Source organism: Pleurodeles waltl, chromosome 7, assembly GCF_031143425.1.
Source record: "Pleurodeles waltl isolate 20211129_DDA chromosome 7, aPleWal1.hap1.20221129, whole genome shotgun sequence".
Lineage (NCBI taxonomy): Eukaryota > Metazoa > Chordata > Amphibia > Caudata > Salamandridae > Pleurodeles > Pleurodeles waltl.
This window is the reverse complement of record NC_090446.1, coordinates 1,198,815,309-1,198,837,183: the sequence shown is the minus strand read 5'-3', so window position 1 is coordinate 1,198,837,183 and position 21,875 is coordinate 1,198,815,309. Positions and strand designations below refer to the sequence as shown.

At 49.9% G+C, this 21,875-nt stretch overlaps 1 protein-coding gene across 2 annotated transcripts in view; it reads right to left on the bottom strand.

Moving 5' to 3' along the window:
- The window catches only part of LOC138246097 (cytochrome P450 2F3-like), a 235,966-nt gene that overhangs the window by 71,585 nt on the left and 142,506 nt on the right, over positions 1 to 21,875 (bottom strand). For both annotated transcript variants that reach the window (XM_069200333.1, XM_069200334.1), the window contains exons 4-5: positions 11,012 to 11,172; positions 9,594 to 9,770 (exon numbers count right to left, since the gene is read on the bottom strand). In XM_069200333.1, the coding sequence (XP_069056434.1) occupies positions 9,594 to 9,770; positions 11,012 to 11,172 (338 nt within the window). The remainder of the gene's footprint in view (positions 1 to 9,593; positions 9,771 to 11,011; positions 11,173 to 21,875) is intronic.

The window sequence follows — 21,875 nt, the reverse complement described above, 5'->3', positions numbered from 1 at the left end:
CACACAAGGACAGAATGATAAAACAAAAAGGGGGGGGGAGAGACAGAGGATACACTTGGTCAATGCCAGAAAAACACTACTGTTGGCGTACACAACACATAGTCAGCCACCCTATGCACTAGGCCATGCCCAACCAGTCACTAAGGTAGTCACCAGCCCATGGGGTACAATGACTAACGCCAGCATCTGCACACCTGACACCCACAGGACCCTGCCCAGTAGTAGATGGCCACTTGTACCATTGGGTTAGGAGTGCTTCAGAGCCTGCACAAAAGGGACCTACCCTGCCATGATCGCCCCTGCCTAGGGGCACCCACAGCCCACATCCCCCACCCAGCTAGCTCCTAAAGCACGCAAAGTCAGCTGTCTGAATCTGTACTCACCCCCTTGTGGCTGCTGTGATGCCCTCAAGTGCCCATCCAACTCTTGATAGGCCACCGCCAAGATGCGGAACATCATGGGGGTCATGGTGCGACGGGCACCCCTTCCACGTTGGGAGGCCAGCCCCAGCTGAGCCTCCGCCGTTTTCTTGGTCTAGTGGCGCAGGTCCTCCCATCTCTTGCGACAGTGGGTGCTCCACCTGTGATAGACCCCCAGGGTCCGCACCTCCTTGGCGATGACACGCCAAATACCCTTTTTCTGGTGGGTGCTGACCTGGAGGAAAAAGACAGCAGAAAAGGAAATTACTCACCCGTCCGGACCGTCATACTCATTGCCCACCAGTTCCCACCCATGCCCTGATGCACATACTGACCACCTCTCAAGCAGCACTCAGGCCAGGATGCCTCAGTACCCCCCAACATGTGGCTTACATCCACATCACTCCAAACATGCATTGCCCACACATCATGCTCACAGTGTACTCACCTATTTGTCTGGAGGACCGTAGAGTAATGTGTACTGGGGTAGGACCCCATCCACGAGTTTCTCCAACTCCTCCACAGTGAAGGCAGGGGCCCTTTCCCCAGACACATAAGCCATTGTCGCTTCCAGACTCAGGTCACAGCAGCACTTGCAGTGTAGGTCCTCTCCTGTTGACGGTCAGGTAGCAAGTGAGTGAATAGTTAGAAAATGGCGGTGACGTCCGCGGCGGTGCTTGCTGTCACCGCCGGCGTACTTCGCCATTGGCTCCTGGAACCCATAGGGCCCAATGATAACCAATGCGAAGTTGCGTGGCGGTCATCGACCGCTTACCGCGACGGCACACAACCCCAGCGCACTTACCTCATTTCCACTTGTCCCTCCTCATAGGTCAGGCAGCCACCATTTCAGGGGGGCACATGACATGGCACCTAACTGCGTCACAGCAGACATTGGCACATCAACTGACTCTTGACTTCACATACTGCTTCTGTGATGTAAATTCAGCAACAGTAGTGCAATCTATGTGTAAATATGACCCTCTGCTCACCGTTCTCCTCCATAGGCTACAGCCGCTGAGGCAGATTATGAGATAGCGCCATCCTCCGGTGTACAGATCCCTGGTGGGCCAGTCGACAATGTAGGACAGACACATTATCATCACATACAGACTTGATCGTGCCACAATCCAAGAACTGTCTGCCCAATTGGAGCCAGACCTGATGTCAGCTATCTGCCAGCCATCTGCCAGCCCACAGGAATCCCACCTCTAGTGCAGGTCCTGTCAGTGCTACATTTCCTGGCAAGTGGTTCCTTTCAACCTACAGTGGCCATGGCATCAGGATGTCTCAGCCAATGTTCTCCAACGTGTTATCCAGAGTGTTGTCTGCCCTGCTGAAACACATGCGCAGCTACATCGTGTTCCCCCAGGTGGATGAATTGGCCACAGTGAAAGCTGACTTTTATCCCCTGGGACATATCCCCAACATCATTGGTGCCATTGATGGTACACATGTGGCATTTGTACTCCCCCCCCCCCCCCAGGAGAAATGAACAGTTACAGGAATAGAAAAAGCTATCACTCGATGAATGTGCAGATGGTGTGTTTGGCGGACCAGTACATCTCCCATGTGAATGCCAAATATCCTGGCTCTGTGCATGACGCCTATATCTTGAGGAATAGCAGCATCCCATATGTGATGGGCCAACTCCAGAGGCACCGGGTGTGGCTAATAGGTGAGCCCAAGGTCCCCACACAGAATAAGTAGGTGTCTGGGTATGGGGTTGTCCCTAAGGGTTAGTGTGTGTCTAACAGTTGTCCCTCGATATTTGCAGGTGACTCTGGTTACCCCAAACTCTCATGGCTACTGGCCCCAGTGAGGAATGCCAGGACAAGGGCAGAGGAACGTTACAATGAGGCACATGGGCATACAAGGAGGATTATTTAGAACCTTTGGCCTCCTGAAGGCCAGGTTCAGGTGCCTCCCTCTGACTGGTGGATCCCTGTAATACTCGCCCAAGAAGGTGTGCCAGATCATCGTGGCATGCTGTATGTTGCACAACCTGGCTTTGAGACGTCAGGTGCCTTTTCTGCAGGAGGATGAGCCTGGGGATGGTCTTGTGGCAGCGGTGGACCCTGTGGACAGTGACGAAGAGGAGGCAGAGGAAGAAGATGTGGACAACAGAACAAACATAATACAGCAGTACTTCCAATGACACACAGGTAAGAGACTGTAACTCCACTTAACATTTCAGTAATCTTTTGGACATTGTACATGGCAGCCTCTTACCCTCTGTCTATGGACACTGACTGTTCCCTTTGGATTCTCTATTTTCAGATCTGTGTGCCCCATTCTGGCTCCTGCTATATGTACTGCTGCCCCCCAAAGGTCATCCTGTAGTATATTTCACTGAACATATACGTTGCAATTCTTTGATAATGCTGTAATAATACATTTGAGATTCATTACACTGACTATGGTATGGTATTTGTTTCAAGGGTGTTTATTTTTCTGCCAATAAGTATAGGGGCAAGGGGATGGGGTGATGGTGGAGGAATATTCAGTTATAGAGTCCAGTCTCTTGGTATTACAGGTGCATTGTCCAATGTGGCATAGGAAGGGGAGCAATGGCAGTTCAAGGTGGACAGGGTAACAGAGTGGGACAAAGGGTGACAATCAGGAAAGCCCTATTTCCTGGCGGGGGTCTTGGCAATGTTCTCTGTCTTCTGCCTGGATCGCAGGGACCATTTGCAGGGTGGTTTCCTTCTGCATGGGGTCGGGTGCTGGTGGCCTGTTGGTCCTGTGGCGGGGCCACCTGTCCACTAGCGCCGGCAGAGGTGGAACGCTGTTCCTCGGTTTGGCTAGTGTCAGGCGCCCTTTGTTGTGCCACTGCCGCCCTCATAGTCTTGCCCATGTCAGCCAGCACCCCTGCAATGGTGACCAGGATGGTGTAGATATGTTTGAGGTCCTCCCTGATACTCAGGTACTGTCCCTCCTGCAGCAGCTGGGTCTCTTGCAACTTGGCCAGTACCTGGCCCATGGTCTCCTGGGAGTGGTGGTATGCTCCCAGGATGTTTGAGAGTGCCTCGTGGAGGGTCGGTCCCCTTGGCCTATCCTCCCCCTGTTGCACGGCAGTCCTCCCAGCTTCCCTGTTGTCCTGTGCCTCTGTCCCCTGAACCATGTGCCCACTGACCCCAGGTCCCTGATCGTCCTGTGTTTGTGGGGTTGCCTGGGGTCCCTGTAGTGGTGGACACCATGCTGACTGACGTGTCTTGGGGACTGTGGCATGGGCCCGCTGGGTGGCTGCTGTGTTTGTGTTTCCTGAGGGGGGAGGCTCTGTGGTGGGTTGGGACTGTGGCAGGGGAACCGACTGTCAAGAAGTCCCTGATGGGCCATGTTGGTCATCCTGATCCAGGCGTGCAGAACTACTGTCATCACTGTGGGTCTCTTTGGGGGTGTTGGGGGGCTGGATGTAGCTGGCACCTCCTCTCTGGTGACGTTGGGTAGGGGTCCTGTTGGGATGCAAATGCATTGTTAATGTATCCACGTGTGCCATCTTGTGCATGGGTGTGTTTCCCTCTATGATTGTGATTTCCCTGGGTGAGTCTCTCTATTGGGCATGCTGGGGTGATGGGTGTCCATGCAGGTCTGTGATAGGTGTCCATGCATTGGGGGTGCACGCAGGGCTTGGTATTAGGATGGGTGGGTTGTGCTAGTGGGGTATATGTGAGTTGGTGGAGTGATGGGGGTGAGGGTAGGGGTAGGAGTTTGTGATGGCATGCAGGTAGGGTGGGGGGGATGAAGTAGTTAAGATCTGACTTACCAGAGTCCAGTCCTCCTGCTACTCCTGCGAGGCCCTCAGGACGCATGATCGCCAAGACTTGCTCCTCCCATGTTGTTAGTTGTGGGGAGATGGTGGGGGTCCACCGCCAGTCCTCTGTACAGCAATCTGGTGTCTTGATACTACGGAACGCACCTTCCCCAGTAGGTCGTTCCACCTCTTCCTGATGTCATCCCTAGTTCTTGGGTGCTGTCCCACGGCATTGACCCTGTCCACGATCCTCCGTCATAGCTCCATCTTCCTTTCAATGGACGTCTGCTGCACCTGTGATCCGAAAAGCTGTGGCTCTACTCGGATGACTTCCTCCACCATGACCCTTAGCTCCTCCTCTGAAAACCTGGGGTGTCTTTGGGGTGTCATGGATGTGGTGTGAGTTATATGTGTGAGGATGTGTGGGGTGATGTGTTGTGTATGCTGTGATGTGCGTGAGTGAATGGTGTATGGGTGATGGTGTTCTGTGCCTCTGTTTGAGTGGGTGCTCATGGCTTGTCTCTCTCAGCTATATTTTTTTCATTGTACGGGGTTGTGGGTAATGTGGGTGGGTGTTTCATAGTGGTGTGGGTGTGGTGTGTGTATGTGTATCAGGTGTGTGTATTTTGAATTGTCCAATGTGGTCTAGTTTTGTTAGTGCGTGTGTATTTTGAGTGCGGCGGTGTGTACCGCCAATGGTTTACCGCGGTTGAAAGACCGCTGCGTTGATTTGTGGGTTGTAAAACTGTGGGCGTATTCCTGTTGGCGTAACGGTGTGGGTTTTGCTATCGCCAGTTTATCACTGACCTTTGGTCTGGCGGACTTTTGTGGGTGTCTGTATTGTGGCGGTATTCTATGTGTGGGTCATAATACCCGTGGCGGATTACCGTCACGGTATGTTGGCGCCCATCAGCACGGCGGTAGGCGGCATTTACCGCCACGGTTGTAATGAAGGCCTAAGTGTAAAATGCAGTTGTTACATTTGTTCATGAATAGCAAGATCTCATTAATGCTCTGCAGTATTGCTCTTCCAGACCTGGTGTGGGAAAAGGAGCCTGATTAGCAGGCCTATCCGATGGAATGTAGCCATCTATGTTAGTAGTACCCCAGTTCTTTTAGAGAACTTGCTGAAGAATGGGGGTGGTTGATGGGGTGTTAGTTTGGTAGCTCTCTGAGCCTTGGAAGGGGTTTTGAGCCAGGGGAGAATATACGACGGAAGCAGGTTAAGGTGCCGATATTGAAATCTGTTTATATAGTTCACATAGAACACAAGAAAAATAATAATAATGCACAGGTATGCAGCAAGGGCTACATAAGAAAGTGTTTTGATGTTTTACACACTGTAAACCACTGCATCCTAAACAGCTACTTACTTGGGTATCAGGAATAACCACCTAAACAAAGTAGCCTTCTTTCTTTCAGACGCATTCTAAGAAAACTGCCTCACCCCATTTCATTTCAAAGCATGCAAGCAATCGGATAACTTCTACAACGCCGTATATTTGCACCCATCCCCTTTAATACTCTACTCTGTACAGATCCAATGCTTTCCTGATCGTTTGAATTTAGCTACTAAAAGCAAGCAAATGGCAAATATTTTTTCAACGCAATAAAGTGCTATCACTGTCGCCTCCTGCAACAACCAATCCCTGCTTAAAACCTAGTGTTGGCTTAGTCACAACAATCTAAATCTCAGACCAGAAAGAACTGTGACACTTATGAGGCAGCATATCACTCAACTCAATGCAGCTATTATAGTACTGTTCCCTAGGCTACAACTCAATTCCCACAAAAGACGTGTTTTAGTCATAGACATTGACATAAACCCTGGACTATCATTCATTTCTTGAGCAAAGTCTACAGGGAGTGCAGAATTATTAGGCAAGTTGTATTTTTGAGGATTAATTTTATTATTGAACAACAACCATGTTCTCAATGAACCCAAAAAACTCATTAATATCAAAGCTGAATATTTTTGGAAGTAGTTTTTAGTTTGTTTTTAGTTTTAGCTATGTTAGGGGGATATCTGTGTGTGCAGGTGACTATTACTGTGCATAATTATTAGGCAACTCAACAACAAAAAATATATACCCATTTCAATTATTTATTATTACCAGTGAAACCAATATAACATCTCAACATTCATAAATATACATTTCTGACATTCAAAAACAAAACAAAAAAAAATCAGTGACCAATATAGCCACCTTTCTTTGCAAGGACACTCAAAAGCCTGCCATCCATGGATTCTGTCAGTGTTTTGATCTGTTCACCATCAACATTGCGTGCAGCAGCAACCACAGCCTCCCAGACACTGTTCAGAGAGGTGTACTGTTTTCCCTCCTTGTAAATCTCACATTTGATGATGGACCACAGGTTCTCAATGGGGTTCAGATCAGGTGAACAAGGAGGCCATGTCATTAGATTTCCTTCTTTTATACCCTTTCTTGCCAGCCACGCTGTGGAGTACTTGGACGATTGTGATGGAGCATTGTCCTGCATGAAAATCATGTTTTTCTTGAAGGATGCAGACTTCTTCCTGTACCACTGCTTGAAGAAGGTGTCTTCCAGGAACTGGCAGTAGGACTGGGAGTTGAGCTTGACTCCATCCTCAACCCGAAAAGGCCCCACAAGCTCATCTTTGATGATACCAGCCCAAACCAGTACTCCACCTCCACCTTGCTGGTGTCTGAGTCGGACTGGAGCTCTCTGCCCTTTACCAATCCAGCCACGGGCCCATCCATCTGGCCCATCAAGACTCACTCTCATTTCATCAGTCCATAAAACCTTAGAAAAATCAGTCTTGAGATATTTCTTGGCCCAGTCTTGACGTTTCAGTTTGTGTGTCTTGTTCAGTGGTGGTCGTCTTTCAGCCTTTCTTACCTTGGCCATGTCTCTGAGTATTGCACACCTTGTGCTTTTGGGCACTCCAGTGATGTTGCAGCTCTGAAATATGGCCAAACTGGTGGCAAGTGGCATCGTGGCAGCTGCACGCTTGACTTTTCTCAGTTCATGGGCAGTTATTTTGCGCCTTGGTTTTTCCACACGCTTCTTGCGACCCTGTTGACTATTTTGAATGAAACGCTTGATTGTTCGATGATCACGCTTCAGAAGCTTTGCAATTTTAAGAGTGCTGCATCCCTCTGCAAGATATCTCACTATTTTGGACTTTTCTGAGCCTGTCAAGTCCTTCTTTTGACCCATTTTGCCAAAGGAAAGGAAGTTGCCTAATAATTATGCACACCTGATATAGGGTGTTGATGTCATTAGACCACACCCCTTCTCATTACAGAGATGCACATCACCTAATATGCTTAATTGGTAGTAGGCTTTCGAGCCTATACAGCTTGGAGTAAGACAACATGCATAAAGAGGATGATGTGGTCAAAATACTCATTTGCCTAATAATTCTGCACTCCCTGTATAGTCACACTCTCTTTTTACAGATCCATACAATTAGGCAAATTTTACCATTCCTTGCAATCTCCCAAGAATCCTGGTAATGGCTGTTTGAGAACTGCACTGACAAGATCAACTCGCTCTACTTGGCCTTTCAACCAAACTACTATGCAGATGCCAACAGTTTCAAACTTACTGCAGTTTGGCTTCTATGCCATCTCAGATTAAAAGATTACATCACACCATTCACTGCTCATCATTCATATGCTTCCGCCACTTCATTGTACCCTATTTCATACACAGTGAAGTAGAAAGAACAGGACAGCTCATGTTCTTACTCTCCCACACTACAATAAAAACTTTTAGGAGATTCTTCCTTTTCAGTACAAATAATTAAACTCCAAAATACTATACCCAGACATCTTGGCACTATTACAATACAATATACAGACATCTGGCCTTCGATGAAGCACCACAATTATGAGTACACAGAAACTTTTTCTCCACTATATGCCTGCTACCAACACTACTATGAAACAAAATCACAGGCGGTGGGTGTTCTCTGTATAAAAGCCAGCAACATAACAGTTTATTTGGATGGGCAATCCAGTGACTGTGTTTGGTTCAAAGAATTCTGTGAATTGACTTGAAAGATAAGAGAATCCATTGCAACTTGGATAATGCCTTAATGTAATGCAGTTCTAGTCACTAAAAGTGGTGGACTATTAAAGAATTGCAACCTAACACTTGAGTAGAATTTTGTTCTCCATATGTAGTCTACTGTAGATATTTTCTCATTTGAAATGCATCTTGGAACAAAATCAGAATGGATATATTTGACAGTTTGAGTTGTTTAGGCTGATGTCTTGGGGTCTCTCTCTGTCTATAACTTCTCAACAAAAGAGTTGAAGTATTAGAAGAGGGCATACACCTGATGTTATTGTCAGACTACAAGGGGTATCTTTCCACCACGTTTAGTCTAAGCAAATGAATTGTTTGTCAGAGCCCTACAAATGAGGAGTACCACATTTGTTTCTTCTAGTCTGGCTATTAGTCCCATACAAACTACCTATATGGAAAGGAAAGGGAAACGATAAAATGATTTAAGGAAAGTGATGTTACTTCAGCCCCCTCTGAGACATCGGATCAGGCTACATAGAGATCCTACTCTGATTGCTCACTGGGCAGCTCACAGGACAGCAATTCAGACTGGCTGGAATGTCAGGCAGTCTGACTAATCACCCAGTGACCAAGTAGATGCTCCCTATAATCGGGCCAATCAGATTAGTTGTGGGTGTTCAACACACCTCAGCAATGAGCAATTTAACTTCCTCAGCTATATTGCTACCTATATAAAGTAAGTAGTCGAAAGAAGAGAAAGGTGTGCTGTAACTTCAGTAAGAAAGAATTGAGAAGATTGAGAACGGCTGACCTATCATAACTTGATTAGATTCACTAATGGTGGGAAAGGTGTGCTTGTGTCTTAGGCACAAATACTCTTCACAAAACAAAGTAGCTCCAAATTCATATGTTTTAATTTGATCAAAGAAGTGCTTTTACAAAACAGTCACTGTAAAATGGACACAAAACAAAAGAGAAAGCTCAATGTGGCACGGGGTGAGCTTTTACAATGATGTATTGTGCTTACAAGTGATGTATTGTGCTTTCAGGTGACATGGAAAATAGCTAGAAACCAAAGATAACCACGTTCATTACATCTTTATTTTGATGGACACAGTGGCAAATGCATGAGATGAACACAGTGAAGTGAATACCTATGAAACAGGCAGAAGATATCGATGGCCTGAAGTCACTAACATTCCACAACATTGGATGTTGATAACTATATTTCCTTTACCATGGTTTACTGCCAATGTACCTTCCTTTTAGGCAAAAGCCCAGATACAGTTCATAACCAATCCATATGTAAATGTTTTCTTAATGTGTTTATTTGCCAACAATTCACGGAGTGGTCCAACCATTCAGATTAGTAACTAGAAGGCCACAGAAATAACACTCACCTCATCCATTTTATTCAGAAATGTATCAACAAAATCCCGAGGGCAGTTAGGATCCCGGCTGGCAATATGATTCTCAATCAGGCCTCTCAAGTGGCTCTGCAGCCTTCTGGCATTTTCAAAGATTTTATTGTGTTCACCAGGAAGCCACTTGAGAATTCCAGGGAACGTGTTGTACATCTGTGGAAGAAAGTCAATCAGTTTAAATGTGCTAAGACAGATGATGTTTTAATTTTAGTATCGAAACTTAGGGCCTGATTTAGATATTGGTGGACAAGTTACTCTGTCACAATGGTGATGGCTATTCCGTCCAAAGAAAACTAAATCCCATTATATTCTATGGGATTTAGATTTCAGCAGACGGGATATACAAAACCGTTGTGACTGAGTAAATTGTGTGCCAATATCTAAATCAGGCCCTTAGTTGCTTCTAAAAAGTATGGCTTGCCAAGTTTGTTTTCTAAGACCCTCAAAAAATGTACGATGATCCTATGCGATCAGACTGTCGAGGGAATCTGACTTTGCTACGGTTTTAATATCACATTCCTTTCATTGATTTGTAGACAAGTATAATTTGATGTGTCTTTCCCTCGTGAGTGTCTAGCCACTGTGGAGGAAACTTTTAGGCAAGGTATGTTACTACTGTACAAAATGTTCACGATCACTCACAGGATAGCTTAATGATAACAAGATGGAGATGCATCATCATGCATGAAAGAATGAAATTAAAAAGATATTTTGTTAATTTGTGCATGTTTTATTGCAAAGTATTACTTAATGAGAGAACAGAAGAAATGCATGAGCCCAAAGAAAAATGGTTGAGCATATGGGAAGAGAAAACATGCAACTGAACCTCGATGTGTTACTACATCATAGTAATAAAGGCTTTGCACATCCCCAGTGAATATTTCTGTTTTAACAGCTACAGAAATGGAAACCCTCCACGATTCTCTGTAATTGGTAGCCAGAAGCTGTCCAATTGTTCACACACAACCAGGCATTCTGGGTCAGGTCTACACAAAAATAATCAGTGTGTAGGCTGGGCAATCATGTTTCTTGTAGGTGTCATGTTTGTTATAAGAGAAGAGCCAAACAAGGACTGCATTAAAACCACCCTTAGAGATTGTAATGAACTCAGGATGGTTTCAGGAAAAGATGTTTTATCAAAGGACAGCAAAGTTGTTACTAGATCAATTAAATGTTAGTTATACCAGCAGCAGAGGCAACAATCTGTTGAATAATCTCCAGATTCCACTCTTAGGCCAGACCACAGTTCATATCATAAAGCAGGTGGAAATTGATTTTGAACAGAAACAACCTAGGCTACATTGGTGCCAACAACCTTGAAGATCACCACTGACCCATCCATTCGCTCACACTTCATAGTCAATTGGCCACTTCCTTCTGCAAAATCCACCAACCTGAAAGCCACGTTTTCCCAAAAAGGAGATGTTCTCGTTCACCATTCTTAGCAGAGTCAAGAAGGTTTCATCCTCCGTATCAAAGCGGTCTCCAAACAAAATTGAACAAATGATATTGGAAACAGCAGCAGAGATCCTCTCTCCTGGGTTGAAGGACTTTCCTTTACAAAATAAAGGATAAGCGTATTACAGACTTTAAGAATTTAATTGGTGAAGAGCAGAGCTCAAATCAGACAGCAAAATACAGAGATGTGAAAGTCTAAGAGTACAAAGAAGTGAGCTTTTAGGTTTTCGAATTTAACGTAAAGATTCACATACAGATGGTAGTTACCTCAAGTGAGATTTTATTCAGGTCATTGGAGCTAGCAAGAAACGCGGCCAAGAGTGAGACTGTTCAGCAAATTGTGGGACTCCAACTCAATGAGTGAGACTTAAGGGCTGTGTAAAAAAGAATGTTTATAACAATTGTAGTCTTCCCCATCAAAGCAAAACATCATTTTGTGGCCCATGATCTCATGAGACTTCCATACAGGATATAGTCCCTGGGATCAAAACAGCAACCAAACAGCAGAGATGGTGCCATGAACTTTGGTGCCATAGGCACACTGCCATTTTATTGTATCCATTCCATGGTAATAGGAGATGGTTTGATATCAATTCCACCACTTTTCCTGATGGTGCAACTTAACGCTATGCTTTTCTCGGTCCTTTCCAAGAATGCTACTATTATGCTGTCAGTAATAGAAATGTTGTTAAGTCCAATGCTCTACCAATATGAAATATCCAACTGTTTTGGATTTAGACGCAAGCTGGTAAAGGTTCTACCATTACACCTAAGAAGGTTTATGTAAAGAGATGGGTGTCACTGAGAACAACCGACAGCATTAATACAGCATCTTAGTAATCTTCAGGGCCAACCGCTAACAAAAATGAATATTATCTTTTAAAGAAATACGAAATAAAAAAAATAATCCAAAAAAGGTACAGACACCAAAATGAAGAAAAAAAAAGCATAAAGACAGAAACAGATCACTGCAAGGCACAATTTAAAACAAATACTGCTGAAGCCATTGTGTCTGGTCTTGCCAAACTGGTGCAATGATTTTTTTTTTTTTTGCTGTGACAATAAAATGACAACATGCAGTCACCTAAATGTGGCCATCACATACTTGCAATAACAATTTTAAAAATTAAAAAATGCATTAGTGTGGCCTTCTTACTATTGATATTTTTTAGATGACACACTGTTCAATTGTGACATGCATTTGATTATAATAGTTAAGAAGAGCAAAATAAATCACTCCCTAATCAAGCATTATAAATTTGGAAGGAGGCAAAAAGATATGGGCCCTCATTACAACATTGGCAGTAAATGCCGCTTACCGCCGTGCAGAAGACCGCCAACACACTGTGCGTAATTCCGCCACAGCTATTATGACCCACAGCATGGAAACCACCAAAATTCAGACACCCACACAAGTCCGCCACACCAAAGGTCAGTGATAAGCTGGCGAAAACAAAACCTCCACCGTCACGCCAACAGAAATACGCCCACACTATCACGACACACGAATCCACGCAGCGGTCTTTCAACCGAGGTGTTCCATTGGCGGTACACACCGCCGCACTCAAAATACACACACATTTACAAAACACAAGCACATTGGACAATTCAAAATACACACACCTGATACATATACACACACCACTCCCACACACCCAATACAATATAAAACACACACCCACATCACCCACAAACCCCTACGACCACAAGTATCAAGAGAAGGCCAGAGAGAGACACTACAAACAACTACCAAGCATCCACAGGCACACAATACCATCACCCACATTACTTCCACGCACCTCACACAACACACCACTAAATAGCACCCCACTTATCACTACACACACCACTCCACCCACACCACCCCATGGCACGGCAAAGACACCCCAGGTTCTCCGAGGAGGAGCTCAGGGTCATGGTGGAGGAAATCGTCCGGGTAGAGCCACAGCTATTCGGATCACAGGTGCAGCACACCTCCATTGCTAGGAAGATGGAGCTATGGCGAAGAATAGTGGACAGAGTCAACGCAGTGGGACAGCACCCAAGAAATAGGGATGACATCAGGAAGAGGTGGAACGACCTACGGGGGAAGGTGCGTTCCGTGGTCTCAAGACACCACCTTGCGGTTCAGCGGACTTGTGGCGGACCCCCCACCTCCTCCCCCACAACTAACAACATGGGAGGAGCAGGTCTTGGCGATTCTGCATCCTGAGGGCCTCGCAGGAGTAGATGGAGGAATGGACTCTGGTAAGTCAAAGCTTTAATATTACATCCCCCACCCTACCTGCATGCCAACACACATACCCCCACCCTCACCCCCATCTCTCCTACTCCTCACAAATGTCCCACTATCACAACCCACCCATCCCAACACCAAAGCCTGCATGCAAGCATGGACACCCATCACCAAAGCATGGCCACTGCACATATCCATACACACCCCTAAACCACCATCACACAAGGTCCCACACAGGAATGCAAGCACTGGGGTACACGGACACCCACCTATTGCACACCGTGCCACACACAGATGTAATAAACATCCTTTTATACCCCTGCAGGACCCCTACCCAACGTCACCAGACAGAAGGGTCCACACATGTCCACACCACCAACAGAAGAGGCCCACAATGATGACATCAGCTCTGTCCAACTGGATCTAGTTGACCAGCCCGGCCCATCGGGGACCTCTGGACAGTCGGTTCCCCTCACACAGTCACAGGCCATGACAGACCTTTCCCCCTCTGGAAACACCAGCACAGCACCCACCCAGCGGGCCCATACCTCTGTCCTCAGGACACCTCAAGCAGCACGTCAAGCAGCAAGTAGTGTCCACCACTACAGGGAACCCAGGCTAACCCACCACCCCAACAACAACAGGGACCTGGGGGCAGTGGTAGTGGGCACACGGTCCAGGGGACGGAGGCCCAGGAACACAGGGGAACTGGGAGGGCTGCTGTGTGACAGGGGGGAGGACAGGCCAAGGGAACCCAGTCTCCACGAGTCCCTCTACTCCATCATGGGAGCCTACCACCACTCCCAGGAGATGATGGCAACGGTACTGGCCAAGTTTCAGGAGACCCAGCGCCTGCAGGAGGAACAGTATTTGGGCTTCAGGGAGGAACTCAGAGCCATCAATTCCACCCTGGGCACCATCGTAGGGGTGCTGAAGGAAGTTCTCAACACCAGGAGGGACACTGTGGCACAACAAGGGGCCCCTGACACTAGCATGGACAATGAACTGCCCACCACCTCCTCTGGCGCTAGTGGACAGGAGGCACCGCCACAGGACCACCACCCCAGCACCCCACCCCCTGCAGAGGGAGAACCACCCCGCAAACGGTCCCTGAGATCTAGGACAAAGACAGAGAATGATGCCAAGACCCCGCCAAAAAATGAGACCACCCTGATTGTCATCCTTCTGTCCCACCTTGTCGCCCTGTCCATCTTCAAACTGCCCCAGCTCCACTTCCTATGCCCATTTGGACAATGCACCTGTGAGACTAATAGACTGGACTCTGCCATGGACATTCCTCCACCATCACCCCTCACCATTTTACAACCCCCTCCAATATTGAGCACTTAAATAAACACCCTTGAAGCACAAAACAATCTGGAGTCAGTCTGTGATTTCGAAATAGTGTATTAGCAATTACAGTGGCAAAATGGTCTTTCAATTGTAATGTCAACATACCTATGTCACACAGCTCTAGTCCATGAGGAAACAAAGCAGATGTCACACTGTGGGACACACATCTGTGAGATTGTAAGGGAAAGTGACAACTCAGTGACCATACACTGGGTGAAAACGACAGACAGTAGAGAGGTAGTAGTGTTAAAGTACATGTAGTAGGCAGGTTTGTATTCTTACCTGTGTCTCACTGGAAATATTGCAGGATCACTGAGTTCCTGTTGTCCATGTCCTCTTCTTCTGCTTCCTCGTCTTCACTGTCCACAGGCTCCACAGCTGCAACAACACCACCATCTGGACCATCCTCCTGCAGAAAAGGCACCTGTTGTCGCAAAGCTCAGTTGTGAAGCATACAGCAGGCCACGATGATCTGGCACACCTTCTTTGGTGAGTAGAATAGGGATCCACCTGTCCTATGGAGGCACCTGAACCTGGCCTTCAGGAGGCCGAAGGTCCGCTCTATTATCTGCCGAGTTCGCCCATGGGCCTCATTGTAGCGTTCCTCTGCCCTTGTCCTGGGATTCCTCACTGGGGTCAGTAGCCATGACAGGTTGGGGTAACCAGAGTCACGTGCAAATGGTGAGCGACAACTGCTAGACACACACTAACCTGTAGGGATGTCCCCAGACAACCATTCCCACTGACTTGCTTCCAGGTGCTCACCTAATAGCCACACACGGTGCCTCTGGAGTTGACCCATCACATAAGGGATGCTGCTATTCCGCAGGATGTAGGCGTCATGCACTGAGCCAGGGAACTTGGCATTCACATGGGAGATGTACTGGTCTGCCAAGCACACCATCTGCACATTCATGGAAAGATAACTCTTCCGGTTTCTGTACACCTGTTCACTCCTGCGGGGGGGGGTACCAAAGCCACATGGGTCCCATCAATGGCACCTATGATGTTGGGGATATGTCCCAAGGCATAGAAGTCTCCTTTCACTGTAGGCAAATCCTCCACCTGAGGTCAAATGAGGTAGCTCCGCATGTGTTTCAGCAGGGCAGACAACACTCTGGACAACACGTTGGAAAATATAGGCTGGGGCATCCCTGATGCTATGGCCACTGTTGTTTGAAATGACCCACTTGCAAGGAAATGGAGTACTGACAGCACCTGCACTTGAGGGGGGGGATACCTGTGGGATGGCAGATAGCAGACATCAGGTCTGGCTCCAGCTGGGCACACAGTTCCTGGATTGTGGCACGGTCAAGCCTGTAGGTGATGATCACATGTCTTCCCTCCTTTGTCGACAGGTTCACCAGCGGTCTGTACACCGGAGGATGCCGCCATCTCCTCGCATGTCCCAGCGGACGGTGCCTATAAAGGACAACAGCGAGCACAGAGTCAAACAACTCAGAGGTACGTACCCACAGCTTACACAGAACACGAATCATAATCTGAAAATTGGCCTGTATGTGTGTTGAGGCTAGGCCTAGGTATGTGTGACGCAGTTAAAAATTAAGCCATGTGGGCCCCTGAAATGGTGGCTGCCTGACCTGTAAAGTGGGACAATGGGATGTGAGGTAAGTGCACTGGCGTTGTACACTGTCGCGGTAGGCGGTCGAAGACCGCGGCGCAATGCTGCATTGGTTAACATTGGACCATATGGGTCCCAGCAGCCAATGCTGATGTACGCCGGCGGTGACGGTACGCACTGCTGTGGACGTGACTGCCATTTTCTATCTGTTCAATCACTTGATACCTTCGACAGGAGAGGACCTACACTGCAAGTGCTGCTGTGACCTCGGTCTGGAAGAGACAATGGCTCGTGCGTCTGGGGAAAGGGCCCCTGCCTTCACATCGGAGGAGTTGGAGAAACTCGTGGATGGGGTCCTTCTCCAGTACACACTACTCTACGGTCCTCCAGACAAACAGGTAAATACACTAGGAGCATGCTGTATGGGCTATGCCTGTGTGGGGAGGGGTGGATGTAAGAAGGAAGGGGGGAGAATGTGGCATACATGAAACAACGGTGAGTGCATATGCCACATGGCAAGGGTAGGGATGGAGGCCAATGACTGTGACGGTGCATTTGGTAATAACTTTTCTTTTTCCCCTGTACTATTCATGTAGGTCAGTGCCCACCAGAAAAAAGATATTTGGCGTGCCATCGTCAATGATGTCCGGACCCTTGGGGTCTACCACAGATGGAGCACCCACTGCCGTAAGAGATGGGAGGACATTCACCGCTGGAGCAAGAAGACGGCGGAAGCCCAGCTGGGGATGGCCTCCCAACGTGGGAGGGGTGCCCGTTGCACCATGACCCCCCTGATGTTCAGGATCCTGGCGGTGGCGTACCTGGAGTTGGATTGGCGCTTGGGGGCATCACAGCAGCCACAAGGGGGTGAGTACACTCTCATTCTGCTGATTTTGCGCGCAGTTGAGGTGTCTGGGTGGGGGTGGTGGGCTGTGGGTTTCCCTAGGCCAGGGCGAGTTTAGTAGGCAAGGTCCCCTTGTTCTGGCAGTCCCTGTGGCACCCCACCCCACCTGTGTACAGTGCCAAGTACACCTAGTCAGGCTCCTGTGTCATCCATGTGTGCAGATGTCATCCATAGCCTTGTAGGCCATGTCCCAGGGATTGAACAGTGGAGCCCAAGTGCGCGGCGTAGTGCAGGGGGCTTCTGTGTCTGTCATGTCTGCCAACTGTAGCGGTAATGCATGCACTCAACATGTCTTTCTTCTGTCGTCGCCCCCCTTTTTGTGGTCTCCCTGTTCTTGTGTGCATTAGCATCATCAGGCGGAGGAGCAGTGGCACCGGAGCAGGAGGGAGCTGCATCCCACATGGCCCTGGAGGTCGAGACTACGGACTCAGAGTTCACCAGTGGGACGGAGGGCGAGGGGAGCTCCACGGCGGGGACAGGAGCTGAAACCAGTGACACAGACTCGTCCTCTGATGGGAGCTCCCTTGTGGTGGCGGCGGCGGCAACATCTGTGCCCCCACATCTACAGGTACAGCCGCCACCCCCCCTACCAGCACCGCCCTCCCAGCAGCCCCTCAGACTTTGCCCCGTGCCCGCTCACCCAGGAGGGTGGGCATCACCTTCGCCCCAGGCACCTCAGTCCCTGCCCCAGTCACCCCTGCTGCCCTCAGTGAGGAGGCCATTGACTTCCTCAGGCCCCTCACTGTTGGGCAGTCTACCATTTTGAATGCCATCCAGGGTGTAGAAAGGCAGTTGCAACAAACAAATGCATTCCTGGAGGGCATTCATTCTGGTCAGGCGACCCTTCAGCGAGCTTTTCATACTCTGGCCTCAGCACGGATGGCAGCCATTGTCCCTGTGTCTAGCCTCCCCCTCCAACTTCCTCCACCCAGACCCAATCCCCTCTACCTCAGCCTATCCCAAGCACATCGTCAGACCAGCATGCACACACGTCAACACATAAGGGAACCTCAGGCAAACATAAGCACCACACATCCCACAGGCACTCACGCAAGCATCACACACATGCAGACACCAACATACACTGCCTCCACTGTGTCCCCCTCCTCCTCGTCTCCCTCCTCCCTCCCAGTCTCGTCTACACTCACACCTGAATGCACTACATCTACAGCCACTACTTCCATCACCAGCCCACACACCACCACACCCCGCTCAGGTGCAGTCACCTCCCCCACTGCCATTCACACGTTCCCCTGTGTCCTCTCCCAGTGTGTCTGTGACGCCACCTCCCAAGATACACAAACACAGGCACAAACCCACCCAACAGCCTCACAACAGCCTCCAACGCATGCACCTTCACCCAAAGTCACCAAATGAACACCTCCTACAACCACAACCTCTTCCTCCACTCCCAAACCCCCTCCAGCTACCCATCCCAGTGTTTCCCAAAAACTTTTCCTATCCAACCTGGACCTCTTTCCCACACCTCCCCCACCCCGTCCGTCTCCTAGGGCCCGACTCTCCAGGTCCCAACCTAGCACCTCAGCCACAACATCTCCGGGACCAGTGGTGCCTGTAGTCACCGGAATCTGGAGTGCACCGGCCACCAGGGCAGCCAGTGTGGCACAGAGCCACAGCACGGACAGTCCCCCACCTGTGAAGCATCAAAAGTTGGCCAGTGCCCGGCGGGTGAGGGGGAAGACTCCAGCCACCAAATCCACTCCTAGGGGTACAGGTGGGAGTGTGGAGTCAGCTGCGACACCTTCCAAGGTGGGGAAGGGCCACAAGAAAGTCAGCAGGTCTGGGAAGAGCAGCACGGCGGAGAAGACCGCCAACATCCCTGCTGCCCAGGAGGCCACCACTATCATCCAATCTGCCCAGGAGGCCACCGCCATTATCCCCGCTGCCCAGGAGGCCACCGCCATCATCCGCTGCCCAGGAGGCCATTGCCATCATCCCCGCTGCCCAGGAGGCCACCGCCAGCACCTGCCCTACTGCCCAAGAGGCCACCAGCTCCGCTGCTCAGGAGGCCACCGCCATCATCCCCTCTTCCCACGAGGCCACCGCCATCATCCCCTCTTCCCATGAGGCCACCGCCATCATCACCGCTGCCCAGGAGGCCACCGCTAGCACCTGCCCTGCTGCCCATGAGGCCACTGCCACCAGCCCTGCTGCCCAGGACTGGACCGCCAGCACCAGCCCGCTGGGCCAGACAGGACCACCAGCACCAGTCCCACTGGGCCAGGTAGGATCGCCAGCACCAGCCCCGCTGACCCAGACAGGACCGCCAGCACCAGCCCCGCTGGGCCAGAGAGGACAGCCAGCACCAGCCACGCTGGGCCAGAGAGGACCGCCAGCACCAGCCACGCTGGGCCAGAGAGGACCGCCAGCACCAGCCCCGCTGGGCCAGACAGGACCGCCAGCACAAGCCCCGCTGGCCCAGACAGGACCGCCAGCACCAGCCCCGCTGGGCCATGAAGGACCGCCAGCACCAGCCCCGCTGGGCCATGAAGGACCGCCAGCACCAGCCCCGCTGGGCCATGAAGGACCGCCAGCACCAGCCCCGCTGGGCCATGAAGGACCGCCAGCAGCTGAGTCACTGCAAAGGACCCCACCGCAACAACCACCGCTGAACAGGGCACCGCCGCCACAAGCACCGCTGAACACGGCACCGCCGCAACAACCACTGCTGAGCAGGGCACTGCCGCCACAAGCACCGCTGAGCAGGGCACCGCTGCCACAAGCACCGCTGAGCAGGGCACCGCCGCCACATGCACCGCTGGCCCATGAGCGCCAAGGGCACTGATGCTACTGAGTCCGTCACGAGCAGGATGAAGCACTCTGGGCACCAAGCCCCCTCCAGAACCAGTGGAGTATCCAACCACTTCCTCAGTCCATAGCAGGATGAAGCACTCTGGGCACAAGGCCCCCTCCAGAACCAGTGGAGAGATACATCCAATACCTCAGTCCTTGGCAGGATGAAGCCCTCTGGGCACAAGGCCCCTTCCAGAACCAGTCGAGAGATACACCCACTACCTCAGTCCTTGGCAGGATGAAACACTCTGGGCACCAAGCCCCCTCCAGAACCAGTGGAGTATCACATCCACTTCCTCAGTCCTTAGCAGGATGAAGCACTCTGGGTACAAGGCCCCCTCCAAAACCAGTGGAGTATCACATCCACTTCCTCAGTCCTTAGCAGGATGAAGCACTCTGGGCACAAGGCCCACTCCAGAACCAGTGGAGAGATACATCCACTACATCAGTCCTTGGCAGGATGAAGCACTCTGGGCACAAGGCCCCCTCCAGAACCAGTGGAGAGATACATCCACTACCTCAGTCCTTGGCAGGATGAAGCACTCTGGGCACCAAGCCCCCTCCAGAACCAGTGGAGACTGTCATCCACTTGAGAGACTGTGGCTTTGCACTCCCCAGGATTGAACAGTGGGCAAACTACCCACTGTAGAGACTTGAGAGACTGTGGCTTTGCACTCCCCAGGATGAAGCAGTGGGCAAACCACCCACTGTAGAGACTTGAGAGACTGTGGCTCTGCACTCCCCAGGATTGAACAGTGGGCAAACCACCCACTGTAGATACTTCAGAGACTGTGGCTTTGCACTCCCCAGGATTGAACAGTGGGCAAACCCCCCACTGTGGAGACTTGAGAGACTGTGGCTTTGCACTCCCCAGGATTGAACAGTGGGGAAACCACCCACTGTAGAGATTTGAGAGACTGTGGCTTTGCACTCCCCAGGATTGAACAGTGGGCATGTGGCCCCCTCGTGGATTTGGCGTCGTGCACTCATTCGGCTGAGGTGCCCCCCATTTCTCTCCCCCTGAGGTGCCTGTTTTATTGCTATCTGATGCCCCTGCAGTGTTCTCTCTGTCATGGTCGAGGATCTTGTGTGGGCCTCGCCCATACCGTGTCGGCCCAGTGTTCCACGGACTTCAATGGAGCACTACCTGGACTACTATTCTTGGTGTATATTTTGTTAATAGTGTATATATGTATATTTTTGCGTACTGCATTTTAATATATTACAATGGTTACACTCATTTTCTTTGGTCTTTGCATTCTTCCGGGGGGGGGGGGGTGTAACTATAATGTATCATGATGTATTAGTGTGTGTGCTGTCGTGGGTGAGGGTGTTGCGTGTTGCAGGTCCCTGTCCCTCCCCCCCTCCCCTGGGTCGTAGGTGCAGTACTCACCGTGGTCTTCGCCGCCGGCGTTCGTGCTCCTGGTAGAGGAGCAAGAAGATAAGGGCTGGCAGGATCTGCAGCTCTGGTTCCATGGCGTCCTGGTTCCTCGTGGGGTGTGTAGAGATGAGCGTTTTCCCTTCGAGGTCCTGTTTCCGGCGTGTTTTTGTCCGTGGTGAATCCGCCCCGGAAAAGGTGGCGGATTGGTAGGTTGTGATACTGTGGGCAGTACTTTGTCCTCCGCCTGTCTGTTGGCAGTGACTGCCAAGCTGTTTGTTTGTACCTCCGTGGCGGTCGGAGTTTTAAAGTGGCTGTCTTTGTTGGTCGTAATTCCAAATTTTTTACCGCCGGCCTGTTGGCGGTCTTACCGCCGCTTTAACACAGTCCGCCAGAGTTGTAATGACCACCATTGTCACCTAACCAAGCACTAACCAAGCACTCGTATTGCAGCCAGTGTTATTTAACACTTTCTAGCAGCAACTTAAAAAAGGATGCAGAAAACCATATAAGCGGCCACCTGAGGCACAGGT